The sequence below is a fragment of the Manduca sexta genome, chromosome 28 (genome assembly GCF_014839805.1).
Source record: "Manduca sexta isolate Smith_Timp_Sample1 chromosome 28, JHU_Msex_v1.0, whole genome shotgun sequence".
Taxonomy (NCBI): Eukaryota; Metazoa; Arthropoda; class Insecta; order Lepidoptera; family Sphingidae; genus Manduca; species Manduca sexta.
The window spans coordinates 18,923,406-18,935,525 of NC_051142.1; the positions used below are offsets into that span (position 1 = coordinate 18,923,406).

A 12,120-nucleotide genomic window follows, 5' to 3' on the forward strand; every position below is an offset into this window, starting at 1 on the left:
TACACTGGCTACAATGTTTTTCCAACCGGAATACAGTAGTGACTTAACATTGCTGCTTGGCGGCAGAAATAGACATTGCCGTGGTCCCAGGCGGACTCTTACATATGAAAGACCTACCATCTAAATAAATCTAATAATCAAATCAAAAGTATATTACTTTATCCCCAATATGCCTTCCACGAAATAATAATCAACGAAAATAAAATACTTCAGAAGCATAATTAAAGGTTACAAAATAAAACACAATAAATTAATAACAATAGTTTATTGTAAAAGCTTCGTTGTTTAAGTTAGAGTATATTCCACAGAACTGGCAGACGAAATAAATACATTTTACATCACATAGTTTCTCTGAACTACACTTTATATGTAGTAAATATAAAAATTCCTCTGCGTACATAACAGCGCATTATCAAAATAAGGTTACCAGATCCCGTTCTGTTTCTTTATTTAAGACGGATTGGCCTTTGATACTACCGCACTGTTCGTTACAGATCGGGTTGCCAGCTGCGATTTTGGGTTTGAGTATAAGATTTTAAAAAAATATATATGGAAAATCATGTTATTGGCAACGATAAAACTATTTATAGGCAACGTCATCGTTAACTACAATTTATGTTAAAACTGGAATGATTCAGTATGATTAAGGGCTGTGCTAATAAATATAAGGTCAGGGGCCCTATTCCGTCTATAGATAGAAGATATCCGTCTTTTTGCAATTACAGACAATCGAAGGACAACTTTGATGGCCGTATAAGTAAATACACACAACATCACGCATTTATCCCCGAAGGGGTATGCAAAGGCAACTAGGGCACCCACTTTTCGCCAAGTGTGTTCCGTCCCATGATGTGATAGGGGGCGAGCCTATCGCCATATCGGGCACAAATTCCAGACTCCGGGCTGATACTGAGCAGAAAAACCCAAATATCACTTTGCCCGACCCGGGATTCTAACCCAGGACCCCAGCGCGCTGTCGTATCGCGCGTGTACAACTACGCCACCAAGGCAGTCTAGGTAAATAGGGGATTTTATAAAGCATGTCTGTAAGGCTATCGAAGGAGTCCTAGATAATCATGTACATAACTAGTACATAATAATTCCGTGTATTGTTTGATGAGACGGAGATATTCGCTCGGCTGTCAGTAATGCATGTTACCGCGCGATCTAGTGGCAATTCTCAGTACTATCTCATTTATGCCGTACCGGAGATACGAATGAAGTGTCGTAAATATAAATATAATATACACCGGCAGTATATTATAGTTATTGATGTTCATTTTTATATATGTTGACATAGAAATGAGAATTAACCAACGGCGTCCAGATTTTAAATGTTATTTAAACGTGTAAACAAAATGTAAATCCGTTGTCGGCCTTAAGATAAGTGTATCACATTGTGTCATTTTAGTATTAAGGGCTGTGAATGTTTAATGAATAAAATAAAATTAAAATTAAATTCAGCTATGTAAAATGAGGACTACTCTGCTTAAATGTACTCTAAAATTACTTTAATGTTAATTAAGCTACTGTATATCACAGGAATATACTTTATTTATTATATTATAAAGTAGGAATTTGTTTAACATGTAAATGCCCGGCTTTACCTCTCCTGTAATTTAAAACACATAATATTTACGATTTTAATAAAAAACATAATATTTTTTTCTCTTTCCTTCGTTACTTTCTTGCTTTAATCAGATAAGGGTAAGTGTGAAATTTCGCTGTCAGATTGGTGAATTTCTTATTGTTAATTGTAGTGTGAACTCGCCTTTACAATATTTAATTGTAGTGTGAACTCGCTTTTAGAATATTTAAAAGGAAAGATAAAACGGGCTAAAGTATTACATTTTATCAATAATTTAATTACAACCCTAATTCTACCTCCATTGTTAACTCGTCCAGGGCTCGGCTGTCTTGTATAATCTAAGGGCCTTTCCATACTACAGAACTGACACTGGATGCCATTAATGGTCCCATAAAGCGAGTTATGAATTATGTAAAGCGGTGTCGCGTTCAATCCACGGCAACAGTGTTTGTAAGAAAAGCAAGGCGGTTAAGACTCAAATCTTGTAAAAAGTGATATGATATACGAAGTTACACGCTTTTCTAAGAGAAACCACTTTGGTTTAAATAGCCTCAAAAGTATTCGAGAAACAAAGGATGGCAAATTTTTGCAAATATTTGTTTTCGTTCAAGGAACGAAGATATAATCAATACTAATATATAAAGCTGAAGTGTTTGTCTGTTTTTTTTATCGCTAATCTTAGAAACTGCTAAGATTTTGAATAGTGAAATTACTAATAGGAAGCTACATTACTATTAACTTGTTCGGAGAGATACTGGGTACTTTTAGCCAGAAGGAGGTAACATCGTTAAATTGTCAAAAACTTCAAAGATTCTTACAGTAGCAATAGCATTGCCAACCATGACTTAGGAATAATGTAGCTTCCTATAAATTGAAGAATTTTCAGAGATGGACTGTTTTCAAATATAACTAAATGCATCTTTGTAGTCATTCCTATGAATTGAAGAATTTAACAAAACAAATTATTATTAGCACTAGGCCAGCGTGGTGGACTAAGGCCTAATCCCTCTCAGTAGTAGAGGAGGCCCGTGCCCAGCAGTGGGCAAGTATATATACAGGGCTGATATTATTATAATTATTATAAAGGCAAGCCTGCAAGATTCGGGTTATATGGACCCTTCACCACTGACTTGTGTGATTTCCTTAATACATGGCAAATTTACAAATTAACAGTATACATGTCATTTTGTATTGCGATACTAAATGAAACCACATACTCGTCTTCACCTTTGCAGACATTGTGCCAAAAATCATCCATTAATAACGAATATTTTCATCAAAAATTCTGGTTTTAGTTTTCTGATTTTTTTATCATTTTGTAGTTTAATGCGAATATGGCTTGTGCGTGGGTGTATTTCTGACTGAAAGTAGTGTTGCCGCTGCAAGGAATTCTCTTAGAATAGTCGTAGTGGCTTTAGGGCGCGTAAAATTAAAATCACTCTTAATTAATATTTTTTTTTGTTCGAAACTTACACTTTTTATTTACATCTAAGGCTCAAGTAACTTATTGTAAAGTGTTATTTCCAAGAAGATACGTATGTGGTTACATTTAGTATCGCGATGTCAAAATGACCCTGAATAACTAGTATCCGTAGTGTGGCGAGGCCCTAAGCACTTTACAGTGCATACTATACACCTGAGAATCGTGACTTAATGCCAATAGATAACACAGTGACAAATCAACAAATAAACAGAAGCGACTAGCAAATTGCCTATCATGATCGGGAAGCCTATCTTGAGGAACTCCATGAACGTGAACCGGTAGCCGTGCTGTTCGGCGACTCCTGCGCACACCACGTTCGCGCTGGCACCAATCAGTGTGCCGTTACCTGGAATAGAACAGCTTTTAATTATAGTAAGTCGTTCGTATTACTACATCAATTTAAATAAAGAAAGTGAGACAGGAAATATGCCTCGGTGGCGTAGTTGTACTGCATGCGCGGTACGGCAGCGCTCTGAGGTCCTGGGTTCGAATCCCAGGTCGGTCAAAGTGATATTTGGGTTTTTCTGCTCGGTATCAGCCCGGAGTCTGGAATTTGTGCCCGATATGGCGATAGGCTCGCCCCCTGTCACATCATGGGACGGAACACACTCAGCGAAAAGTGGGTGCCATGGTTGCGCCTCTGCATACCCCATCGGGGATAAAAGGCGTGATTTTGTGTGTGTGTGTGTGTGTGTGTGTGACAGGAAATATCTTGTATTCAATTTTGTATTATTGACTGAATTTTTTTATAGGGCATACCTAAGTGACCCCACTACACGTGATGGTAAGTGAAGTAGGGACCAGATAGTGTCAATTAGATGATATCTCGCCAGTCGACATAATTATGTCGGCCTGTCAGAAACCGGGTATATACATTATACAGGCTGATTCCGGAACGCGACACATTTACCTGGGCCGCTATGGGCGGTTTTACACTTTGTGTCCAAATGGATGGTCTTTTCTCTCACGTATTATAAAGGGATGGAGACGGGAAGAAGATAAGTATCATACCAAGCGGCGATAGCCTAGTTGGTTGTGGAACGGACTGCCGAGACGAATGTCCGCAGGTTCAAATCCCAAGGGCACACACTTCTGATTTTTTCTAAAAAAATATGTTTGTATTCTTTGTGAATTATCGCTTGCTTTAAAGGTGAAGGAAAACATCGTGAGGAAACCTGCATACCTAAGAAGTTCTCTATAGGAATTTCGAGGGTGTGTGAAGTATACCAATCCGCAGTAGGCCAGCGGGGGGGACTAAGGCCTAATTCCTTTCAGTAGTAGATGAGACCCGTGCCCAACAGTGGGCAAAGTATATAATACAGGGCTGATATTATTTATTATTATTATAGATACCGTACCTCCGAGACAGGCGCCGAAGCTGAGCGCCCAGGTGAGCGGCGCCAGCGGCAGCGCGAGCCCGTCGGGGCGCGCGAGCGCAGCGATCACGCGCACCATCATCGTAGTCAGCGGGATGTTGTCCACGAACGCTGATGCCAGCCCTGACACCTGCTCTCGTGATATTACCACCGTTATTAGTACAATTGAATTATGTCTTTTCGTCAAAATTATGCTTAGCATCGAATCATGGTCCATACAAAAAGAAATCCATTCGGTGGGTTTCGATTTGATACTTTGCAAATGGTACCTCGACATTAAATTCAGATTTTTAAAATTTTGTCTTTAAGTCTCCAAAACGACTGGATTTGACTTAACTTAATTTTACTTACCTTTTAACTAATAAGCTACTTTTGTAAGAAATTACTTACCTAGACTACTTTTTACTCTGAAAATATTTACACCAAAAACCTATAGGTTAACTCACCCACAATATGAGCATGATTGCGACAGCAAGCCTCGACTCCTGGTTGACTTGCAGGATGACCGCCTCCGTCATCCTGCCGATCCATGAGATCAGGCCCAGCTTAGAGAGAGCCTAAGGGAACAATTAGTGTAAAAATCATTCATAATATAAATATTACAATATGCACCCCCCTAGACTGGAAAATGGAATGGGTAGGTAGCATACAAAAAAGAACTTTACCATCAAATTAATAAAAAATCAATTTGATAAATCCATGGAAATTCTGTTACACTTACCTCCATGAGTACGAACAGAGCTGCGAAGAACAGGAGAGTGGACCACTCGACGCGGGCCAGGATCGGCTCCAGGTCGTCTCTCTCAGCCAGCAGGAGTAGTAACAGGGCTCCGAGTAGGGCGGTCCAGCCGAGGGACAGACGCTCTAAAACATATTGTAGATATTTTTATCCGCTCGGATATTGACCACCGTACACAAAGTGTAAAACCCGCCATATTGGCTCACGTAAGTGTATACAGTTTCAAACTGGCCGGCATAATTTTGTTGACAGGCGAGGGTTATAATTTCTCGTCGGTCGACACTCTCAGGATTTCACTCCACTTATCATCAGGTGCAATAAAAAAATCGTCAAGGTCAGATATACCATGTATAATCGTATAAGATTTGTGGAAAACTTCTCATTCACAGCTAGAATATATGCTACTTACGCAACTCTGGTATCGCGTGAAGGAAGAACACGATGACCACAAACAGCACGCACGTGGCAGACTTTATCAGCAGCTGCTTGTCTCTGATGCGGTACTGGAATGGAAAAATAGCAATAAACAATCCATAACCTGACCTGGGAACGCAAAATTTTGATACTTGGTCCCCTGGCAAATTATAGAACCTGGCTGAATTTTTTGCATATCATCACGTACCAGTACCCTTTTCAAGATTTGGCACTCATAAATTATTGAACTTTTAGAAATGAATTGATCTAATTTTAACAGACCAACCCCCTTATCCATAGACGTTTTTTTATCTAAGGACGGAGTTAACCTGTGATAACTAGTTTGTTTTTCAGTGCTGACGGCATGGCAGCCTTCGCAGTGCGTAGACATAGGGCTGTCGTGATTGGCTAATATTGTTGTATCTCAATATTAGCCAATCACAACACTGAGAAACAGACTTGTTATCACAGCTTTACTCAGTCCTTAGATAAAAAAAGGTCTATGAATAAGGGGGTAAGTATTTGTGAGAATTGAACGGAATCTGTAAATCTTTGTGAAGAGGCCTATGTTCAACAGAGACACCTAATATATATTCTGTAGGACACCTGTGGAAGATGATAATGCAAAAAAAAAATGATTTTTTGTAGAAAACCAGTAGGTAACATAATTTGAGATAGGTCATATTAGTTCTTATGGTGTGACACTACCAAATATGGCTTCTCAAGATAATAAAGCAGGTATGATGTTACCTTCTGCTTCATGTGCGCGAGCGTGGAGCAGAAGGCGGGGTCGGCCTTGCAGCCGCCGCCCGCCTCGCGCCGCGCCAGCGCGTGCCGCAGCTTCTCCACCTGCCACATACAACTTTGTGTTACTCACTATGGCTGGCAATCGAGCGAATCGGACACTTGCGTATAAACTCAATACCAGAAGAATCATGTATATTCTTGCCGGCATTAGAGGAATAGAGAAATAAAAAGAAACAGAAGTATTTAGGCTCCAGCAAGCATAGCAAGCGGCGATAGCCTAGTTGGGTGTGGAACGGACTGCCAAGACGAATGTCCGCAGGTTCAAATCTCAAGGGCACACACCTCTGACTTTTCTAAAAAATCATGTGTGTATTCTTTGTGAATTTATCGTTCGCTTTAACGGTGAAGGAAAACATCGTGAGGAAACCTGCACATCTGAGAAGTTCTCTATAGGAATTTCGAAGGTGTGTGAAGTCTACCAATCCGCACTAAGCCAGCGTGGTGGACTAAGGCCTATTCAGTGCTCAGCAGTGGGCGAGTATATAATACAGGGCTGATAATATTATTATTATTATAAGCATAGCAAGGTTTAAATTGTTTTCTGCGAGACTTGTTCTATCCGGTCGAGCTTACCAAACCATGTTATAAATGAATATGTTTATAGCATGGCTCTACTACTTATTCATTTCCTTTAACCTCTGCATCGCCGGATTCTTCTGACTTTATAAGTTGCGAATTAAAACTGTTTAGGATCAGAGAGATCAAAGACCCAGAGATCCGCCGAGGCTCGATGTCATCTACTTGCTCGTTTACTGGCCTATGCTACAATATCGTATTGCAGGGTATATTACAAGCACCTTCTTCTCCAATGCTCTTCGCACTATATCTTCATCTTTAGAGTAAGAGGCCAAGGAAGCTGCAGCCTTCTTCCATACGGCGATTTCCTGACGCATTTCTGAAATGAAAATGCCATGATCCAGTGATGAAGTAAATTTTATTTTAATGTTTTTATATTAATATGAGTATTTGATCCCGCGTAAACGTTAACAATTGAAACTGCCAGATCTTAGAATTCCATGGCAACTGCAGCTAGCAATATGAACTAATGGCTACTATGAAACTTAGTTGCTATGTTGCTTGACATTGGATAAAAACAAAATATCAGTGGCGAAGGGTCCATACAAGCCGATTCCCACCGGCTTCCCTTTTAGGTTTTCGGTAATACTAAACAAAATATTTAATAGGCAAATATAAATTTACAACATACCAGACAGTGGACAATAATTATAATAGCTTAACTTATTAATTAATGATCACTTAATAACGACATCTATCGGCGAATAGCCCATTGTTTGTTAATTTAATCGATATCGATTACCTATTTTCAATAACGTTAGATGGCGCACCTTGTATTTAGTTCCCCAGAAATTCCGTTACCAAAGTGAAATTGTGACGCCACTGGCGCAAGGTAACCCGCTGTCAAGCGGCTTAATGTCGTAGTATGTTTTTTAATATAGATGGCAGCACTTTGTATGACTTTCTATGCCAGTGTTTGTCGGAATCGCGCGGAAGATATGGGCAAAGGTAACCCGAGCATTTTCGGCTTCACGTTAACCGACTTTGTATAGTTGTCACTTTTTACGTCCATTAAACGTCATAATTTATTATGCTACTAAGTTGCGGTGTTTGTAAATTGTCATATTCATTTTTTTTTGATAGTTTTGTGATATTAAGTAACCAGCGGTTTGTTTATTTAGAAACTACAAGTAAATGTGTATTATAATGGAATTAACTACCTGTGATCAGTTTAATGTCTACCTTTACGTAAGTATATTATTAGTCTGTAATTTCACATATTAGTATTTAGATGGTTAAATATTAAAAGTAGATCTGAAAGTTTTTGATTTTAGACACAAAATGTGTGTTAGACGAAAATAAATACTTACTTATTATATTTTACTGAATTTAAAACGATACAAGCAAAAGTTAACGAATAACCTTTCTTGATTATTTAAATTGATAATTATATACGTTTATCATGTAATGTTTACCTTTAAACTGTTGGTCTGTTTGACGATCGTGATACCTATTTCTATATGGGGTAATTACATTTAAAGTTTTATTTTGAAAAAAAAAGAACAGATATTTATTTGGGGGTAGTGTGGTTATAATTTTAATACTTACTTTTGTTGCTTTTATAACAAATTAATAGGTAAGTACTTATATTTGTGATTAATGGAAGGAGAATTATCTACATTTATTGTTCAATTTTATAAATGTATCAATTATTTACGCATAATAGGTAATTTAGTAGGTATGTCAACGTTAGACGATTTCGAAGCAAGACTAATTCGTTGTCTTAGTTTTTGTTTTCCCATAAATTGCTCCCGATATCTTAACTGACGCCAATTTTTTCACACCGGGTTACCTTTTGAAAAATTTCACCCTTCGCCACTGCAAAATATTGAGAGTTTGTGACTGTCATATTGTGGCAGTGACGGTTTGTAACGTCTGCGAGGTCCCTTAATATGATTTGTTTTTATAGGTCCACGGCAAAGTGACCCCTATGTACCTGATGGTAAGTGGAGTGGGGTCCAATAGAATGTCGACTGACGAGAGATGATTACCACTCAGCAGTCAATATAATTATGCCGGCCTGTTGGAACTGGATATACACAAGCTGATCCTGGATGGCAAGACAACGTGAACTAATATGGTGGGTTTTAACACCTTGTGTACGGTGATCGCTATCTGGACATAAAATATATCCTACCACAAGCAAATGCGTTACCTTGTATGTCGCTTGGGAGGGTGTGCCGCAGTTTATTGTCCCTGAACATGTACCTCAGCTGTATGTACGTTTGTACACATATTAGAAGGATTCCTACGCCCATGTGAAGGGTGAATGATGTGAAGTTTATGTTCTGAAACAATCGATAGTTATATTGGCAAGTATAGTTAGGGAAAAAGAAGCTGACCCAACTCAAAATTTAAAATGATCTAGATGTTAAGTATAATAGAAGTATTTATTTTACTTTGTCTAATAAAAACCCTTTGTAGTTTAAGTTATTGAAGAAAAAAGTTTTTGTCTAAGATAAAAAATTATTTAAAAGATTTGGACTATTGAATTAGTTCATCTGCAGGAGAGTTAGTCACAACATAAGGTAACGATCGCAAAGTCCAATCAGACGTACGATTGACAGTTAAACCGCATCCATAGAAATTTACAATCGTTAACGCTTTCGAGCTTAGCGTTCCAAGAATGACATAAGACTTGAGTTTTGAAACATTATACTTGCAGCTTGCCCGGATATTCACCTTTTTTCTTGACACCCAAACTGCATGTCAATTGGGAATTAGTTACAGGCAATTTTAATATTTAATACAAATAAATTAGTAGAAACAGTTTGTAGGCTTCAAAATCAAGAGGATGGAGTAGCGACCTATTTCTGATCTCTCGTAAGTATACTCAGGCAGGCAGGGTTATATTATATAGGATTCAGGAGGTTCGTAAATATGCTGTAATACCTCGCGAAGGACGAAGGGCTGCGAGGCGATGATCACGTTGGGGGGGTCGCCGACGGGCGTGGCCGCGCCCCCCACATTGCTGAATATCACCATCGACATCAGCACAGGGACTGGATTCAGGTGCATCACCTCGCATAGCCTGAAAACAGTTATGTGGGTGTCATTTCTGGTTGACAAAGAAAGCACACGTGGAGTTCGCATCACAGTTTACTACAGGGTGGCGTTCTAGACAATCAATAGTCAAATTTTTGTATAATAACTTAATAAGTGCTCACATGTGCTGAAATCGATATTATAAAATAAAAATATAATTGTTAAGTAATTGGTATATATGTTCTGAGTTATTTATAAAATTTAGCATAAAAGATGTGTTGTTATTGACACGAGTGTTTATTTTTCGAGTCAGTTCCTAAACAAACAAAATAATAGCAGTCAAATATCTATAAAACAGAACACATACAAAATAATAGTCACAACAAAGGTTACATTCTACAACAATATCCATATTAGTTTCAAGTGGCCGAACTAATTTTGATAAAACTTTACTTTAAATAAAAGAGCAATATCGTAGACAAGCATCGTGCAGATACTATTAACTTGTTGCACCAGACACACGTCACAAAATAACGGTAACAATTTGTTGACAGTTGCAGGAACAAAAAAGATTGGATTGGCAATTTAGTTGAAGCAACTTTCAAATGATCAATCAATTAGTTTAACATTTTAATTGACGCAACTGTCGGTTTCATAGTATGACAATTGATAACAAAACATTGGACATTTTTGGCAATTTGTATTGTCAGATGCAAAATGTCGACTGCATCAATATATATTTTTTGAGTATTGGAATCCGCTGGCTTATCCAAGCAGGACACTGGAAAAAGCTGGAAAGGGATAGCTAGGAAGAAAGTCTGGGGGAAGGAGAAGGAATCATCTTAGGATGGGCAGAGGGGAGAAGACCAGGAAAAGTTCGCGCGTCCTCATAGGCTTTAATGTGAATTAGCAACCATGAAGTATATACACTTAACTGTGTGCCTAGGGCCGCGACCAATGTCCCCTCGTGTAAAGGCGTGCGTGCGAGACCAAGCGCTCAAGAATTGCATCGATCAGTATCAATATTGAATTAGGTCGTTACCTGATGGTGACAGGAGTCATGAGTAGAACAGTGGTGACGTTGTCCAGGAACGTGGAGAAGACCGCGGTGAAGATGCACAGGCAGTTGATGAGCGGCCACGTGTTACCACCGGTCACCTGGGAGATAGAACGTTAGCGGCTTCGAACCGGCTCCAAAATCTTTCGTAATATATATTACTCATATTTAAAACTTTAAAAAAATTATGTGAGAGACAGCTTGCTTGTGGGGATTTCTGGAGGTCCAAACATGTTATTTAGATTAAAATATTTTTATTATTTAAAACTGGTAGCCTTATTATATAGTCCCCGTTGCATTATACGTATTTATGAGATGTCGAGGTCACTAACATAAATTTTCGTTGTGATTACTCGTTTGACGGCCAATGCTATACAAAACACTTCATCATTTACCTCAAAAGCAAGAACAGCGAGTCGATCAAACAGCCCTGTCTCAGCCAGGATCGCGACGAGCAGCATCATGCTGAAGAGCAGTAGCAGCGTCTCCACGTCCAGCCACGACACCAACTCTGGCAGCGAGGGCCGCGCTCCGTTCAGCGCCAGTACTGCCACAGCCAGGGATGAAGACAGCAGTGCTGCTATCGTGCGGTTTACGATCTGCGATTGTATAGAAAATGCTATAAGTCATGAATTTAGAATCGCACCATGAATTCCTGACCTACAACCGCAAACGCCGTCACTAGACCAGCTTACCCTTAAAGCGGACTATAATTAACAAAATATAAGTAGTTTACGTTCAATCAGTTTGACATTCAGGATGATGCTAGGCTGAAGAGAATAGTAGAACACCGGAAGAAAAAAGCGGAGGTTTATGCCCAGCAATGGGACACATTCAGTGGCGCGACGTTTAAATATTAGTTAATTCGTGCTGGGTTTGTTTTTTTTTAATAAAATAATACATGTGTCCGTGCATGTAGGTATGTATTATACTTCAGGTCAACTAGAGAATTTGTGACAATTGGGCACTTTGTTTTTAATAATTTTAGTGAATAATTAATATTTGTGTATCGTGTGTGTTTTATTTATGTTTGTTGGGCCCATTCAGATATATACTTATGTTTAAAATATTAGAAGGTAATTATTAAGTATTATA

General features: G+C 38.6%; 1 protein-coding gene across 4 annotated transcripts in view; it reads right to left on the bottom strand.

Annotated features, from left to right (window-relative positions):
• Positions 1-250: 250 nt before the first annotated feature.
• Positions 251-12,120, bottom strand: part of LOC115446422 (P protein) — a 32,876-nt gene continuing 21,006 nt past the window's right edge. For all 4 annotated transcript variants that reach the window (XM_030173079.2, XM_030173080.2, XM_030173081.1 and 1 more), the window contains 11 exons: positions 11,421-11,624; positions 11,011-11,126; positions 9,876-10,014; positions 9,139-9,271; positions 7,205-7,302; positions 6,351-6,449; positions 5,596-5,689; positions 5,169-5,311; positions 4,894-5,004; positions 4,430-4,577; positions 251-3,417 (listed from right to left, as the gene is read on the bottom strand). In XM_030173079.2, the coding sequence (XP_030028939.1) occupies positions 3,239-3,417; positions 4,430-4,577; positions 4,894-5,004; positions 5,169-5,311; positions 5,596-5,689; positions 6,351-6,449; positions 7,205-7,302; positions 9,139-9,271; positions 9,876-10,014; positions 11,011-11,126; positions 11,421-11,624 (1,464 nt within the window). In that variant the 3' untranslated portion in view covers positions 251-3,238. The remainder of the gene's footprint in view (positions 3,418-4,429; positions 4,578-4,893; positions 5,005-5,168; positions 5,312-5,595; positions 5,690-6,350; positions 6,450-7,204; positions 7,303-9,138; positions 9,272-9,875; positions 10,015-11,010; positions 11,127-11,420; positions 11,625-12,120) is intronic.